Genomic DNA, 18258 nt, shown 5'->3' on the forward strand with positions numbered 1-18258 from the left:
TAAATCTTCGGTGTCTTTATTGGCATCACACCTACATCAAGTTTATATATCAGACATTCTACATACCGAGAACCCGGCCAATACATACGAGTGTATTTTACGAGACGCCGCCGCCACGTATCAAAGATTCAGAGTCGCGATGTCATACTTCTCCCGGATACTGATTCGAACCTGGCGGGAATCATCGTCTGGTTTTGGTCATTGTGGGACAGACGAATGGGTCCACACCCGATGACGGTGAAGTGTTCAGACCCGATGACGGTGACGTGTTCAGACCCAATGACGGTGACGTGTTCAGACCCGATGACGGTGAAGTGTTCAGACCCGATGATGGTGAAGTGTTCCGACCCGATGACGGTGAAGTGTTCCGACCCGATGATGGTGAAGTGTTCCGACCCGATGACGGTGAAGTGTTCCGACCCGATGATGGTGAAGTGTTCCGACCCGATGACGGTGAAGTGTTCCGACCCGATGACGGTGAAGTGTTCAGACCCAATGACAGTGAAGTGTTCCGACCCGGTGACAGTGAAGTGTTCAGACCCGATGACGGTGAAGTGTTCCGACCCGATGACGGTGAAGTGTTCCGACCCGATGACGGTGAAGTGTTCAGACCCGATGACAGTGAAGTGTTCAGACCCGATAAGACGTGAGGTCTTTTCATATGGTGGAAAACCTATATTTCATTTTGTTAAGGATGATAATGTAAATAATAATGATAATAATAATGATAATAATAATAATTTTGTAATGGTAATATTCCTAATAACAATAACGATAATGATGATAATTATAATAATATCGATGATGAGATAAACAATGATATAGATAGTGATGATCATGATAAAGAGCTTATGGAACCACCTGCAGACGGAGGTTGAAAATATATGTATGCGGAAAATGGAAACACCACGTAAAGAGCAGGGTTATGTCAGGGGGAAGGTGATGCGACACACACAATATCTACGCAAATACGAGGGTGGCGGAGAGCGTATAATTTGCTGATTGTCGGTAATGTCCGTTTGTTGCTGGGACGGGACTGTTCTCGTGGCGGTCAGCACGCGCCTGGGATGGCCGTGTCACGCGCGTTGTGGCGCCGAACTGCAACCCGAGGACGAAGGATGGATGGTAAGGTAACAGGAGGTGACGGGGGGGCTGGGTAGGGTTTGGTGCAGTGGCTTCTTCCCGTACCGTCGGATGAGGTCCAGGCGATGGCTGGAGATAGATAGATAGATAGATAGATAGATAGATAGATAGAGAGAGAGAGAGAGAGAGAGAGAGAGAGAGAGAGAGAGAGAGAGAGAGAGAGTCTTGGAGGTCCAAGTGAACTGCAGGAGCTCTTGAGCGGGGTTGATCTTGCATACATACCCCACTCCCTCTTCTGCACCGTTTCTCGTGGCTCAGTACGGGGCAAACACACAGGGGTTGAGCAGGTGCCCTCCCTACAGGCTATGGCAGGAATGCTGAGGAACGCTTGTGGTTCGACGGGTGCTACGGAGACTGATGAAGTGTGCCAGCGTATCTCGTTGAAGACTTAGAAACACGTGTGTTCTGACATGTGCTAGGCAGATGCGGCAGTGTGCCAATATGGGTCATAAAGACCCCAAGAACACTTGTCGTCTGTGACACGCTACCTGCCTCGCATGTTCGGCCTTTTCAGCGGCGGCGCGCGGATCGATAGCGCAAACGGGTTGATTTGCGGTTCCCAGCTTATTACCACGTCGGGGGACGCTCTCTCTCTCTCTCTCTCTCTCTCTCTCTCTCTCTCTCTCTCTCTCTCTCTCTCTCACGGTCCGACAAGAAGGGAACCAGAGACGGCCGAAGAACATTTTGTACCATCCATGAAGAGGATCTTGTGAGCGAGAGCCTCACCTTGGTGGCACGGTGCTTCGACTCCGGACGGGAGCCGGCTTCTGGGAGCGTTGATCACCCCGCTTCATCCACGAGCATCAGGGGAGAGGCTTCTGGGAGCGTTGATCACTCCGCTTCATCCACGAGCATCAGGGGAGAGGCTTCTGGGAGCGTTGATCACTCCGCTTCATCCACGAGCATCAGGTTCGTGTCGTCGTGGTAACCGTGAGGGAGGGAGGGAAATTATTCTGATTCAGCGGGACACCTGGTGAGTAAGTGACAGACAGGAGAGACAGATTAGCACTGCCCGCGCCTCCACCCCAGAGAGGGGGTCGTCACACGCGTCCGGCAGCGGAATACCGTGGGGGTGGGGTGGTGTGGGTCGTCGTCGCGATGGAACTGCCAGTTTTGCGTCGTCGTCACGGATTCGGCGGACGACCCTGGTTCAAACATCGATTCGCAAACGAAGCGTTACGGAATGCCGCCCTTTCACCTCCGTTGGGGGTACCGGCACGCCGCTCGGTGGTGGTGGCGGTGGCTGCTTCTCTCCCCCCTCGTCCCGTCCCCTGCTGGAGGAGGCGGTGAACCGTCCTGGGACGCAGGTGTTGCTGGAGGTGGGGGACCGGATATGTATAATCCCACGTGATCTCTCTTGATACATCCCTGACTTTTATGAGGTCGTTAGATTTTAATTATGAGTAACATTATGATCATTACCCGCAGTAAAGTTTGTGAGTGTACCAGAGACCAGCTCAGGGAACACTATATTTTCCTGTGAAAATTGTATATATATATATATATATATATATATATATATATATATATATATATATATATATATGAAGGCAGCAAGTATGAATATGTACATGTGTATATATATATATATATATATATATGTATATGTTTGTTTATGTATATGTATGTGTACGTTGAAAGATATATGTATGCATATTTGCGTGTGTGGGCGTTTACGTTTATACATGTGTATGTGGCTGGGTTGGGCAGTTCCTCGTCTGTTTCCTTGCGCTACCTCGCTGACGCGGGAGACGGCGATTAAACGAGAAAAAATAAATGAATAATATATATATATATATATATATATATATATATATATATATATATATATATATATATATATTCTTTTTTATCCAGTATGAAGGATGAAAAGTGTTAGTTGATTGTCAATACAAGAGATTCGTGTCCGGTTATACCAAGTCTCGTAATACACATGAGTGTTCATTAACATATTGAGTACACACACAGCTACGTGTGATACAGACATCTTACCAGTATTAAAATGTAAATCACCAGCGGTCGCCTCCAGTATATATAAATATATATATATATATATATGTATATATATATATATATATATATATATATATATATATATATATATATATATATATATATATATATTATCCCTGGGGATAGGGGATTAAGAATACTTCCCACGTATTCCCTGCGTGTCGTAGAAGGCGACTAAAAGGGGAGGGAGCAGGGGGGGCTGGAAATCCTCCCCTCTTGGTTTTTTTTTTTTTTTAATTTTCCAAAAGAAGGAACAGAGAATTGGGCCAGGTGAGGGTATCCACTCAAAGGCCCAGTCCTCTGTTCTTAACGCTACCTCGCTAATGCGGGAAATGGCGAATAGTTTGAAAGAAGAAATATATATATATATATATATATATATATATATATATATATATATATATATATATATATTATACATATATATATGTTGACGTAAATATGCATTGAAAACTTGCAACATTCATCGTTTTTTTTTCTCTTCCCCCTTTTTTTTTGTGTATGTCTGTCTATGATGTAGTTTAATCCAGTACGAGTTGGGTCTCGCATTCAACTGGTCATGACGTTCATGCAATTTCGAATTCATAGTGCATTCGAGATGGAAAAGCTTTTTAGAGTAATCTTTGCTCTTCCAATATGAAAAATTCCACCCCAAAAAAAAGGAGAGAGAGAAAAATGCTGATCCAAAAATTGACTGCATCATTTGAATGAAATAAAAAAGAAATATACATATACCAATCTATCCTGAAAAGCTGAACGGTTGAAACAAAGCATACTCGAATAGCGCGCTACGCCACTGCATTTGACAACGAAGAGTTTGATATAATGTAGTTGATCACACACACTTCTCATAAGTGCTGCTGCTGCTCAGTAATTCTCATAAACATAGACCCATTGATTATATATATATATATATATATATATATATATATATATATATATATATATATATATATATATATATTCATTTATTTATTTATTTATTTATTTATTTTGCTTTGTCGCTGTCTCCCGCGTTTGCGAGGTAGCGCAAGGAAACAGACGAAAGAAATGGCCCAACCCACCCCCATACACATGTATATACATACATGTCCACACACGCAAATATGCATACCTATACATCTCACTGTACACATATATATACACACACAGACACATACATATATACCCATGCACACAACTCACACTGTCTGCCTTTATTCATTCCCATCGCCACCTCGCCACATATGGAATACCATCCCCCTCCCCCCTCATGTGTGCGAGGTAGCGCTAGGAAAAGACAACAAAGGCCCCATTCGTTCACACTCAGTCTCTAGCTGTCATGCAATAATGCCCGAAACCACGGCTCCCTTTCCACATCCAGGCCCCACACAACTTTCCATGGTTTACCCCAGACGCTTCACATGCCCTGATTCAATCCACTGACAGCACGTCAACCCGGTATACCACATCGATCCAATTCACTCTATTCCTTGCCCGCCTTTCACCCTCCTGCATGGTCAGGCCCCGATCACTCAAAATCTTTTTCACTCCATCTTTACACCTCCAATTTGGTCTCCCACTTCTCCTCGTTCCTTCCACCTCCGACACATATATCCTCTTGGTCAATCTTTCCTCACTCATTCTCTCCATGTGCCCAAACCATTTCAAACACCCTCTTCTGCTCTCTCAACCACGCTCTTTTTATTTCCACACATCTGTCTTACTCTTACATTACTTACTCGATCAAACCACCTCACACCACACATTGTCCTCAAACATCTCATTTCCAGCACATCCATCCTCCTGCGCACAACTCTATCCATAGCCCACGCCTCGCAACCATACAACATTGTTGGAACCACTATTCCTTCAAACATACCCATTTTTGCTTTCCGAGATAATGCTCTCGACTTCCACACATTCTTCAAGGCTCCCAGGATTTTCGCCCCCTCCCCCACCCTATGATTCATACTATTCATACTATTCGCCATTTCCCGCGTTAGCGAGGTAGCGTTAAGAACAGAGGACTGGGCCTTTGAGGGAATATCCTCACGTGGCCCCCTTCTCTGTTCCTTCTTTTGGAAAATTAAAAAAAAAAAAAAAACGAAAGGGGAGGATTTCCAGCCCCCCGCTCCCTTCCCTTTTAGTCGCCTTCTACGACACGCAGGGAATACGTGGGAAGTATTCTTTCTCCCCTATCCCCAGGGATAATATATATATATATATATATATATATATATATATATATATATATATATATATATATATATATATATATATATATATATATCGCCGGCTTCCTGAGCACTGCTGGAGTTTTATGGTGATTGAAAAGACTCCTGGGCAGAAAGTAAGTACACACACACACACACACACACACACACACACACACACACACACACACACACACACACACACACAACAGCACCAAACTCCTCCCAGCCACACCTCCCCACAACCAACTACAACCCCCACGAAGATATAGAGACTCATCTGTGCTGCACACATCAGCAACCTACAGTACAGCTCGACCACTCCCACATCAGACATGAACGCTGGCGAATCATACGCAGGAATGATGACTCGCCTAGCACTCAAACAACCGCCCTCCACCCACACTCCACAGGATACGCACCCATTCTGAAACTACCTCCCAGAGGCATGCACGAGTTACGCTTTCTCTTTTTCGTTCTCTACACCACCCATACCTCTCTCTCTCTCTCTCTCTCTCTCTCTCTCTCTCTCTCTCTCTCTCTCTCTCTCTCTCTCTCTCTCTCTCTCTCTCTCTCGACTTCCATCCTACGACCCGACGTGTCATCACATGCTGCTCACAGAAACCTAAAATGCGCGGGAGTATTTGCCACACGGACGGACTGGAAACGACGACGATGTGGATCGTGAACTCCCTCACGCTTCTCGTCTCTGGGACACTTATTTCACGGACGGCTCACGCTCGTCAGCCATGACTTCTTTCCTTCAGAGGACGAGAGCCCGCGCCACCCCATAGCTTTGGAAAATATAAGAGCGATAGTGAGAAGATCACAAAACAGTTTTCTCTCTGTGTGTACACTCATTATTTTTTAGATCTACTTTTTGTTGTTGTTGTGCTTAATCCTTACAAATATCTCGCTTCTAAATACCACTGTGGCTTAGACTGAGGTACTGGCGTTGAGGGATGAGTTGTGGCGGGTGTGCGAGAACATGTATAACTCCCTCGTTGATGGTGTGTGGTTACAGAACACCCGCCCTTGATGATGATGACCCATCCAGTCCGTCAGTATCTGCTGTTGGCCGGGAAGTTGACCGACCACCACCCCACCCAATGGAAACTTAACAAAAGGAGAAAAAGATAAAGAATAAGAAGAAACGAAAAGAAAATGTCGACCATTACAGTTGAGAAGGTTATACAAAGTTATGATGTGACTGTATACTTCCCTCACAGCGCGGGAGGAGACGTTTGTGTCGTGAGCTCTAAGCACTGGGAGGCAAGCTTGCTGTGTCGTCAGCTCACAGCGTTTGGGCGGAGGGGTTTTAACGGCGTCTTTAGTTCCTAGCGCAACGTAGTACGTCTTCCCAGTTAGGTCACGGCGCTGGATGGAGGTTTGTTGGTCGTGTCATAACCTGGCAGTACTGACGAGAGCTGTGGGAGCATGGTCGAGTTGGCAGCTCTTGCCGCGCTCCTTCTACTACCAGACTTATTTAGCGAGTCTTCAAGTGATGATACCCGTGTGTGTGTGTGTGTGTGTGTGTGTGTGTGTGTGTGTGTGTGTGTGTGTGTGTATGTGTGTGTGTGTGTATGTGTGTGTGTGTCCGTGTGTGCGCGCGCGCGTGTGTGTGTATAACTTATTCATTTGTTTTTGATAGCCTGTTTAGTTATTCATGTTTATTTTCATCGTGGGTGTAAGTGTTCCTGGCCTGGCCAAACAGAGCAGCATGAAATCTTCATCAACCTTTCCATTATTCATTAGAGAGAAAATCACTCTAACGTATAACGACGGGGAACCTGCTGTGGACGACGACCAGTAGTCACCTCCGACCTTAGACCTCCTTGAACACGAGGGTACGACCCTTAGACACGAGGGTACGACCCTTAGACACGAGGGTACGACCCTTAGACATGAGGGTGCGACCCTTAGACACGAGGGTATGACCCATAAGCACGACGGTGCGACCCTTAGGTACGACGGTACGACCCTCAAGACTCAGCGGTTCGACCCTTGGACACGATAGTACGATCCTTGGGCATGACGGTAATACCCTTCGACAAGAGGGTACGACGGTACGACTCTTGGGCACAACAATGCCTCTTGGGTGCGGTGGCTTGGCCATGGCGTATATCATGCACAAGGGTTAGTGACGTCGCGCTCAAGAGTCGCACCTAAGCGCTCAAGGGTCGTTCATTTGTGTCTGTCCAAGAGTCGTCACGTCGTGCTCAAGGGTCGTTCCGTCCCGTTCATGGAAGTGAGTGAGTCACTGAAGAGCACCTCTCCCCCCAAGGCAGTGCCGTCCTCGTTCGTCCCCGGCTTGGGAGATCGAAGACGTGTGCTCTTGAAATACAGGACCACATCCGATCGAGTCTGCGTCAGGTAGCTCCTCCTGAAGAAGGCGTGAACCTCAGGTCGTGGTAGATTCTCGGGCCGACTTATTCATATAGAATATATGAAAAGAAATACTCTCAGAAGACAGGCTCTGGTAAGCCAACGTGGTTGTCGTCAGGGCCTCTTAAGGTGTCGTGAGGTGGGGTCCTCTGTGTGTGTTTGGGCTGACGGCGGTAGTGGTTGGCAAGATGGAAGAGGAAGACGTGCTGGTTGGATGTGGTTATATGGGGACATTAGGAACGTCGTAATGAAGTAGTGCATAGAGTATAGGGGGGTCTCTTCTATCAAAGCTTTGATAGAACGCTCACGAAATGTGTTTGAATTCTATACTAGTACCTCCCTCTTTTTTTTCTTCTTCTCTCTTATTCTTTTTAAGCATTCAGGATGACGTTGGGTGGAGAAGTTCTCTAGTGGGGGTCGTAGGTCGTAGCATGACCCTGTGGGCTGGTTGTGGCCCCCCTGACCCCACCACTTTCTAACCTAAGGTACTTCTTCTTTCTGCCCATAGAGGAGCCGGAGCCAGCGTCGACCCAGGCGGGGAACCGAGCGAGCACGGGCTGCAGCGCCGCAGGGGTCGCCCCCGGGGACAGAGGCGAGAGAGGAGGTGGCGCGGCGACAGGAGGAGGTGGAGGAGGAGGAGGAGGAGGAGGAGGCAGCACCGGAGGTCTGGGCCTGGCCAGGCGGGACACCACGGGCAGAGTACACAAGAGTGAAGGCAAACCCACACGGGTGCGGACGGTGCTGACGGAGAAACAGCTACACACGCTCAGGTAGGTGCTGCGTCCCGCAGGAAGGAGTGCTTGCTCCCAGATAGTATGGTGGGTGGGACACGGCCCGCAGGTGAGGAGACCAAGACTGTTGCTCTCCAGGAGTATATGTTTGTGTGTGTGTGTGTGTGTGTGTGTGTGTGTGTGGTGAGGAAAGAATTCTGTACCTGAGTGAATGTATGGACAGAGAAGTGGAGGGGGGGGGAGGTGCTGTGTCTAATGAGGGCAAACCGAGTCTAATGAGAAAAGAATGAGGAGGAGTTACGTCTAATGGGGGATAAAGAGAGAGAAGCTGCGAGTGAAGAGGGAGGAATGAGTGCTCTGTATAATGAGGGAAGAATGAGGAGAAAATCCTCCGCTTGAGGAGGGAAACAGGAGGAAAAATCGTGTCTAGGTAGGGGTAAGATCAAAGGAATTGGAAAGTAATGGGTCGAAGGACGCAGGAATGCAGAGGTCCTGCGTCTGAGTAGAGGGGAATGAGTAGATACTGCGTTTGATAAAAGGGGAAGAATCGAGACAGAAATTTAGCTGGAAGGGAAAGAGAGGGGAACCATGTGAACTGTTTAAGTAGCAAGACATGGGTGAGAGAGGGAGAACCTGTTCGTCTTGGTACTGAGGCTGGCTTTCTTGGTACAGAACCTGGTTGCTCCTGCTAGAGAGTCTGGTGGTTCTTGTAGGGAGCCTATCTGTCCTGGTAGAGAATTTGGTGGTTCTTGTAGGGAGGCTGGCTCTCCTGGTAGAGATCTGGTGGTTCTTGTAGGGAGTTTGGCTCTCCTGGTAGAGAATCTGGTGGTTCTTGTAGGGAGGCTGGCTCTCCTGGTAGAGAATCTGGTGGTTCTTGTAGGGAGTTTGGCTCTCCTGGTAGAGAATCTGGTGGTTCTTGTAGGGAGGCTGGCTCTCCTGGTAGAGAATCTGGTGGTTCTTGTAGGGAGGCTGGCTGTCTTGTTAGAGAGTTTGGTGGTTCTTTTAGGGTGCTTGTCGTCTTGGTCGGGAGCCAGTCATCCCAGCAGGGAGAAGACATACTAAAAGTTGATATACACTCATGTTTTTTCAACGAGACACAGGGTGTTACGTGGTCTTCCCAAGCGTCCGCATAACTGGGGTTTTTGGTTGTCGAAGAGAGTGAATTCGTCAGGAGAAGGATTGAGGAACTGAGGTGGTACGGTAACGAACCCTGAGGGACACCACTGTTGGTAGGAAAAAGAGGGAGAGGTTGATCCGTCCACAGCTGCAGATGCAGACCAACCACAGGGGAAACAAAGTGAATGAGAAAAGCCAAAAGAAGGAAGATTGTTAATTAGACCCTGATATCACACCCTGTCACAAGCTTACGTGATATGGACTAGATTGTTTCGTGGCCAAAGATGACCAAATATTGGCAAGACTAGATAGGACGTCACTGGTCGCTCTCGCCTCGTAAAAACCATACTGGTGATCAAAGAAAATACTGTAAGATTCAAGAAACTGTCTCTATGTGCTTTTATGTACTTACCTAATCGTCCGTAATAACCATGGACTTGCAGTTGATTTTCAACCCCAATATCCATTGCTGAGATCATTTTAACTCATTATTTAGCAAAACAAAAAAAGATATTCTTGTACATCCTTTCACCCCATTTATTTCGTGTTCTGTGTCTTCCTTCCCTTTCTTATTCTTTTAAATCCTGCAGCTCCATCAAGCGTCCTCTTTAATCTTATAAGAATTTTGGATCGGGTTTTTTTCTTCCTCCTTTCCAACAGAACAGTTTAAAGGTTCACCCATCTCTAAAGGTCTGAACCCGGTGTGTTAAAGTTCCACTACTGTTTGGTGTCTGTTGACAATGATACTTATGTAGAGTTCCTTATTATCCCTGTATTCCTGTGCATCGAGGCCTTATTGTACATTAACATCTAGATATCCTATACATTTCTTGACAAGTGTTCTGTATTATTCTCGTGAGTAGGACGTATAAATGAAAGACTTTCATGTCTAAAGTAGCTCATTGAACTCCTGATAAGGTCGAAGAAATGAGCGTCTAGTGCGGTATTTTTTTGTTCTCTTCTCTTTTTGAACAAGACTCTGGGATACCGAAATCATCCGTGGTTCACGTCCGAGATTGGAGAACTGCTTATCACTTTCCACTGATACAGACCAGGCTTCCACATTGCCCTGCTAATGTTATCTGTGAGAAATCGTCTTTATCATATTATCAGGCAGATAACAAAGACCTCTTTGCAGGCCCACTCGTCAGAACTACATGTAACAATATCAGCGTCTCCAAATCCTTGAATACTTTTGCGGTCCCCGCCAGCTTAGATAGAGAGATATCTCTTTTCTTCTTCATTCGAATATCTTTTTTCTAATATCTACTTACAATAGGCAACACTTCAAGGTAAATGGATGAGTTAGCTTGTCTCGGCAACTTAACTAGATAACTAGAGTAGATTATTTCATCCACATTTCCACAGAAGGATAACTGTAGTTGCGTGTGTCATATGTCTCTCTCTCTCTGCCTCGCTCCTGCAGGACGTGCTATGCTGCCAACCCTCGCCCGGACGCCCTCATGAAGGAACAGCTGGTGGAGATGACGGGACTCTCGCCGCGCGTCATCAGGGTCTGGTTCCAGAACAAGCGCTGTAAAGACAAGAAGAGGGCCATCATCATGAAGCAGGCAGCGCTCCACCAGGAAAAGGTAAGGTCACTGTTGCCTTTCCCTGTAGGAACTTGCTGGTCGCCGGTATACGAGGTGTCTCGAGATCATGTCCTGAGATGCGCCAGGTCTATATATACGTGTCTCCTGACTGGCCTTCTCCTGATATTGGCCAGTTCCCCTAAGAGGCCGAAATTCCCGAACTTCGAGTTCTCGTACAAGGTGGGTGTCGTGCCTGGTGGATACGCTCGCGATATTCTTAGTATTCCAGGTTATTGTGCCGGGTGTATACACACAAGGTTGGTTACTGGTGGGTCGAGGAATATGACCTCGCGGCCTCTATTTTGCCGGGAACCCGACGTTGGCAGCATCACTCAGGGGCTATACCCGGGAGGTGAAAATTCCCATCAGCTCGTTGTTGTCTGTACAGTGATGTCCCGCGGCTTCCCTTGCAATCCCAGTACGGTACTGGAGCTCTCTCTCTCTCTCTCTCTCTCTCTCTCTCTCTCTCTCTCTCTCTCTCTCTCTCTCTCTCTCTCTCTGCTTGCGTACTGGGACTACCCTCCCGTCTTCACCGGCGTGTTGGGCTTTTTTTTCTCTTTAAATGTATCACTCTACCGGGACTCCTCTGAGTGTACCGGTATGCCGACGCTACCCTTTCCCCGGTACAAGCATTGTCCTAAAACCACCCCCAGTTGTGCCATTTGTATTTGGAGTTTACCACCTCCTCCCTCCTCCATATTGCACCCGAATGCTGGAGCTCACCCGTACACCAGCGGTGTTCTGAGGGTTACCCCTCACTGGACCTTCTCCCTCACCCTTGATACCCCTGGATCACATCGTGAGCACAGGTCAACCACCCACCATTACTCGGGGGGGAGACATGCTTCGGAAAGCCATCTCTGGCCACCCACCATCCAGACCCGACACGACTTCTCTTCAATTGCCGACCTCGAGTCGTATCTAACCTTTCGGTCTCGTCTACATCAGACGTTCGCAACGTCTGAGATGATGACTCCAGCCCTCCACTTCATCGTCCACGCTACAAGACGACCCCCCCGGCTGTGTTTCGGGAGAGACAGTACGTGGTTCCACCGAGAGACCCGCCCTCGGGGGAAAGTTATGGCAGGATGATCCTATCTTGGACGCGCAATAGCCCGTTGAGAGAACAAACGCCCTCAGCTGTTTGCACAATGGTTCTTAACTGCGTCTAAGCAAACACTTCTTTAAATATTCAAGGGCTTAATGTTTTCCGAGTCTATAGGAAGACGAGTGAAGGATTATCTTGCCAGCACCACCCTCGGACTCAGAGACCGTCTTGGACGTCATTCTAGGAGGTGCACAGGGTGTGTGGAACGTAGTAGTAATGTACTTTACAGGGTCTGTACAGTGTACCCCTCCACCCATCAGAGGTAAAGATTTACCAGTTTCTCTTCCTATGGTATATTTGCTAATTGCGATCTTTTTTGATCGGTGTCGTCTACGTGTGTGTGTGTGTGTGTGTGTGTGTGTGTGTGTGTGTAATGACACAGCTCATTGTTCGTAAGTATATATCTTGCTTTACTTATACATGTATGATTTAATGTCTGTGCTTGTGTAGGTGTTTGTTCACACACATATTCATGTTTTTAACTAGTGAGTTATGTGATAAAGAGTGAGATATGTGATAACCAGTGAGTTATGTGATATCCAGAGATATGTGATAACCAGTGAGTTATGTTATGTGATAACCAGTGAGTTATGTTTTGTAATAACCAGTGAGTTATGTGATAATCAGTGAGTTATGTTATGTGATAATCAATGAGTTATGTTATGTGATCACCAGTGAGATATGTTATGTGATAACCAGTGAGTTATGTTATGTGATAACCAGTGAGTTGTGTGAACACTGAAAAGGATCACATGTCAAAGAGGAGAGTGCTTCATGATGACATTTTTTATGCCCTATAAATTCCGTAATTTCAAATAATTAACATGATTGGTATCTGGATATTAAGTGTCTGGAAAATGAGCCGCTTTAAATGGCTTTAATTAGGAGTACGAAACAGAGTTCCATCATCGTAAAACATACATCACAGTACTCTAGCAATTCTCTTGTGTTCAGTATTGAACCCATACGCACAGTCTCGAACGAAAGTTTGATACTTTGCATGGAGTCTCGATACACTGGAACGAACCTGTTCGAATCAGTATCAAGTCCCGCTGATGTCACAAAATCCCTGAACGAACCTGATCGAAGCTGTCCCGGTCCCTCTTGTGTCTCGACTCATCGAGACAGAGGGGTTCGGTACCGTTTCGGTCCGGTGTGTCTCAATCGTTTCTCTCCCGAGTCTCCACCAACCACGCAATACCCCAGTGATACCAGGGCGGCTTGTGTGTGACATATTGTATGTCGCATATCGTGTATACCTTGTGCTTTGCGTCCACTGAGTACGAGAGGCTCTTTGACTGTCAGGGCAAATAACAAAAGCCGATAGAGGAAGCTCCATTTTTTTTCGGTCCTTGAATAAAAAGCTGGTACAGCCTTAATGGCTTCAAAGAGCATAGCAAGAATTTAGCATCGACGTTACCCCGGGCTTAGTAAGGTGTATGGGGAAGTTGACAACAAGGTAAAAGGATTCCACCGTACAAAGAGGATCGTAGCATCGTCGTAGAATCGCTCTGCCCTCCTCAGTAGAATCTGAACAGGCTCGTGCGTTGATCTTAAGAGCATCGTACACAGAGCCGGAGCAGCCTCCACGGTGGGAGTCTCAAGAGCCCTTCTGAAGGGAATCAGGATCCCCAAGTGATCAGTCACCTTAACTACTCCAGCGCCACCGTCGACCGCCAGAGACAACTATGATCAGGTAAATGTACCGCCTCTGCTCTCCTGGGGGAAAAAAAAAACACCACACTTCCTGGTACATACACAGTGTCGAGACTGAACGGAAATAGATGATAAAACCATCGCTTACTTATATGATTGAAATGAAAATTATCAGTTGAATGAAAAAGAAGAAAAAGTAGGATGATTTGAAAGTGGAAAAGAAACATATCAGAGCGAAAAAAAAACCCTAGTGAACCAAATGAAATATATGTCAGGTAAACTAAAGTTGCACTGAGTCTCGAAAGGTGATGTGTACATATTCACATACAAAGGTATATGACGGGAGTGTGTCAGTGTATAGCGTGGTGTGCAAGAACATATCAGGGCAGGCAGGAGGGTTGGTGAAGTGGCCTCAGGAGACCGTGTAAGCAAGGACAGGAAACCTGGTAAGAGAGAGTGTACTCGCTGGGCGAGTTTGCGCCTTAGAAACTATGATTTCGGGGAGAGTGTACGTACGTGTCAGCGAGCGTGCGTGCACGTCGGGCGAGTGCGCGTGTCGGGAAGTGTACGTGTTGAGACTTTTACGTGGTAGAGTACGCCTTAGAGGGCGTTCGTGTTGGGAGAGCGTACGTGATAAAGTCCGTACCAGGAGAGTGTGCGAGGTAGTTAGCGTGCCTGTTGGAAGGATGTACGTGGGGGAGTGTACGTGTTAGTGGGAGAATGTACGTGTTGAGGGAGTGTACGTGTTAGTGGGAGAACGTACGTGTTGGGGAAGTGTACGTGTTTCCGGTCACGTTAAGCTGCCAGAAAAACAAAAAAAGAACAAATCCTTGTTCCAGACTCATGGGTTTTATGACCGGGTTGATCTGGCCATTATGTGTTTATTGAGATATTTAACCTAGGTATTAGCGAGAGATCAGACTGTCCAAGTGGCTGAACTAGAGTGAGGTCACCTGGGTGATTGGTTGTGGTCACTGAGAGAGAGAGAGAGAGAGAGAGAGAGAGAGAGAGAGGGAGAGAGAGAGAGAGAGAGAGAGAGAGAGAGAGAGAGAGAGAGAGAGAGAGAGAGAGAGAGAGAGAGAGAGAGAGAGATTGCCTTTTTCTCCCCTTTTTGCGTATATTTGAACGTCTATGTGTGCATGTAGGTGATGTTTTATAGTGTGTTTGGTGTGCGGGTATGTGAATTTGTGTCTGTGAAAGAGAAGTACGTGTATCTGTGTGTGTGTGTGTGTGTCTGTGTGTGTGTATCTGTGTGTGTGTGTGTGTGTGTGTGTGTGTGTGTGTGTGTGTGTGTGTGTGTGTGTGTGTGTGTGTATGCTTTTGCATGCTTGTACTTTACGGGGAGAGACATTTACGCTCGTGGGGCCCAGTAACTAATGAGTGTGTGTGTGTGTGTGTGTGTGTGTGTGTGTGTGTGTGTGTGTGTGTGTGTTTATTTGCATATAAGGGTGTGAGAGAGCCCCTCCCTTGCCCTCAGCCCTCACGTGACCAGCCGGACAACACGTGCGGGCGAACCACAGTCGCACTAAAAACTTGAGCCATTGAAATCTGCTCTTACGTCTCTGGTCGTGGGTGGGTCCTCTCTGCTCACCCACAGGGGGAGCGCGGCGCTCGTCTGGGTCATGATGATGTACTACTGCACGACCACGGTTACCCCAGTCACACAGTACATCATCCTCTGCAGTTACCCCATACCTGTACCCTCTCCCCAGTTACCCATTCCAGTACCCACGACCCCCTTTCCTAGTGCCTGTAACCAGTCACCCTCTGTACTCAGCCTCTTGCCCTTACTCCCTTCCTCTCCCCACCCCAAAAAAGATAATAATAATAATGATAATAATAATAATAATGATAATGATAATAATAATAATGACGATGATAATGTTTATAATAATAATAATAATAATAATAATAATAATAATAATAATAATAATGATAATGATTATGATAATGGTAATAATAACACTGATGATAATACAATAGTAATAATGATAACAATAATTACTATTATTATAGTATCAAACTGATAGTGAAGTAGTGTGAAAACGATAATGATGGTGATAAAGCAGTAGCAATGATAATGATAATAACAGAGAAATAGTGATAGTGATGATGATGATGATGGCAAAAGTTCTCACTCTGATAGTGATGATAATGATGATGTCAAAAGTTCTCACTCTGATAGTGATGATAATGATGATGTCAAAAGTTCTCATTCTGATAGTGATGATAATGATGACGTCAAAGTAATAGTGATGATAATGATGATGTCAAAAGTTCTCACTCTGATAGTGATGATAATGATGATGTCAAAAGTTCTCACTCTGATAGTGATGATAATGATGATGTCAAAAGTTCTCATTCTGATAGTGATGATAATGATGACGTCAAAGTAATAGTGATGATAATGATAATGTCAAAAGTTCTCACTCTGATAGTGATGATAATGATAATGTCAAAGGTTCTCACTCTGATAGTGATGATAATGATGACGTCAAAGTAATAGTGATGATAATGATGATGTCAAAGGTTCTCACTCTGGGCGTGAGTGTAAGACTCACTCTTACAAGCATGACGACGCACTCACTCTTGTGCTCGACTCAGCCGAGGGGCAATTCAGGTCACACTAGGGGTGACGTCACGGTCGTGTTATTGGTCACTTCCGTCTGGGGTTCCCGCGCCCCGTGACCCTGAATGACCCGACTCCAATGGCGTCCCCGCGGCAAGGGGAAGGGGACGTGGGCTTTGTGTGGGGGCGGTCAACTGGCACCCCACACCCCCTCCTTCGTGCCCTCCCATCCCATTTCGCTGCTGAATCTCTCTCTCTCTCTCTCTCTCTCTCTCTCTCTCTCTCTCTCTCTCTCTCTCTCTCTCTCTCTCTCTCTCTCTCTCTCTCTCTCTCGTGGCTGTCGAGTTTCACTCCATTGGCCCGGTTAACCGCCCTCTCTCTGCCTACCTCAGCCAAGCGTGGGCTGTGCTGCTGGCATTCGTTCCTCACACATACAGTGTCTCCACCTTGTACATCGTGACACCCGGCAACACGTAGCTCACACGACTCGTTCTTCGTGAACTCCCACAATTCCCAGCGGTTAGGGTTGCGCGATCTCCCTGCCTTCTGGCAGAAGGTCGTAATTACTCTCGTAAGTACGTACTCCTGTCTCTCTCTCTCTCTCTCTCTCTCTCTCTCTCTCTCTCTCCTCAGTTTGGCTTTCTCTCACCTATTACTGCTTTGCGCCCCTAAGAGCCCTTTCCTCCACGGCGCTCTCCCCTCCCCAGCGGTCACTTCCCTCCCGCGTCTCTCTCTCTCTCTCTCTCTCCCCTTCTCTCCCTCCCCTCCCCCCTCCCTCGCCTCCTTTATACCCCTCGGTATTCTCCCTCAACCCCTTTTTCTCCCCCCTTCACTAGCTCTTATATCCGGCGCCTGGCGCGGGTCTAGGGTTGTCCGGACGTCCATTCTACCCGTATCCGGCACCGGATCGACCACAGAGCAAGAGAACCCGGCCCGCCCGCCCGCCCGCCCCCCTCCTTGCCACACACTCGTCCAGAAAGACAGAAAGACAAAGAGAAATTCTCGCCTCATACGTTCAGGGAGATGGCTTGTAGCGTCGTCGTCTCCTCGTAGAATTGGTTGATGTAGTAGTAGTAGTAGTAGTTATGGTAGTAGCAGTAGTAGTACTAGGGGTAATAGTAGTAGTAATGATAGTAGTAGTAGTGGTAGTGGTAGTAATAGTAGAAGTCGTAGCAGTAATAGTTAGTGATAGTTGTAGTAATAGTAGTAGTAGTGGTAATAGTGGTATAAGTATTTATGATGGGACGGGTAGGAAGATTATTGATCAAGATTAATTACTATGATTAGAGTCATATGAGTAATATGGTAATGGTGAGGGTGGGAGGGATTAAAGACCTCTGTGTCCTAAATGCCAATTATCATCGTGGATAACTATCACTCGTTATCAACGACCATTGATCGTTGATTACTCATTGATCACCAATTATCACTCATGATCGATTAAGAAATATGACAAAAAACTTTACAGGAAAGTTGCCATGTTTTCCTAGGATTAGAATGACCTTCCCTCCCCTCTCCCCTCACTGCATATATTGACGCATTGCTGTGTCCTTACATCAACAAACCCACGCGCATACGAACCTACACATAACTTGAAAGCTGTATACTAACTTGAGAGCTGTATACATACTTGAAAACTGTATACATAACTTGGAAGCTGTATACATAACTTGAAAGCTTTATACAAAACTTGAAAGGTGTATACATAACTGGAAAGCTGTATACATAACTTGAAAGCTGTATACAGGTT

The 18258-nt window shown here is 46.5% G+C and overlaps 1 protein-coding gene across 9 annotated transcripts in view; it reads left to right on the plus strand.

Moving 5' to 3' along the window:
- The window catches only part of LOC139754149 (insulin gene enhancer protein ISL-1-like), a 478425-nt gene that overhangs the window by 172302 nt on the left and 287865 nt on the right, over positions 1–18258 (plus strand). For all 9 annotated transcript variants that reach the window (XM_071671298.1, XM_071671297.1, XM_071671290.1 and 6 more), the window contains exons 6-7: positions 8245–8506; positions 11010–11175. In XM_071671298.1, the coding sequence (XP_071527399.1) occupies positions 8245–8506; positions 11010–11175 (428 nt within the window). The remainder of the gene's footprint in view (positions 1–8244; positions 8507–11009; positions 11176–18258) is intronic.

The sequence above is a fragment of the Panulirus ornatus genome, chromosome 16 (assembly GCF_036320965.1).
Source record: "Panulirus ornatus isolate Po-2019 chromosome 16, ASM3632096v1, whole genome shotgun sequence".
Lineage (NCBI taxonomy): Eukaryota > Metazoa > Arthropoda > Malacostraca > Decapoda > Palinuridae > Panulirus > Panulirus ornatus.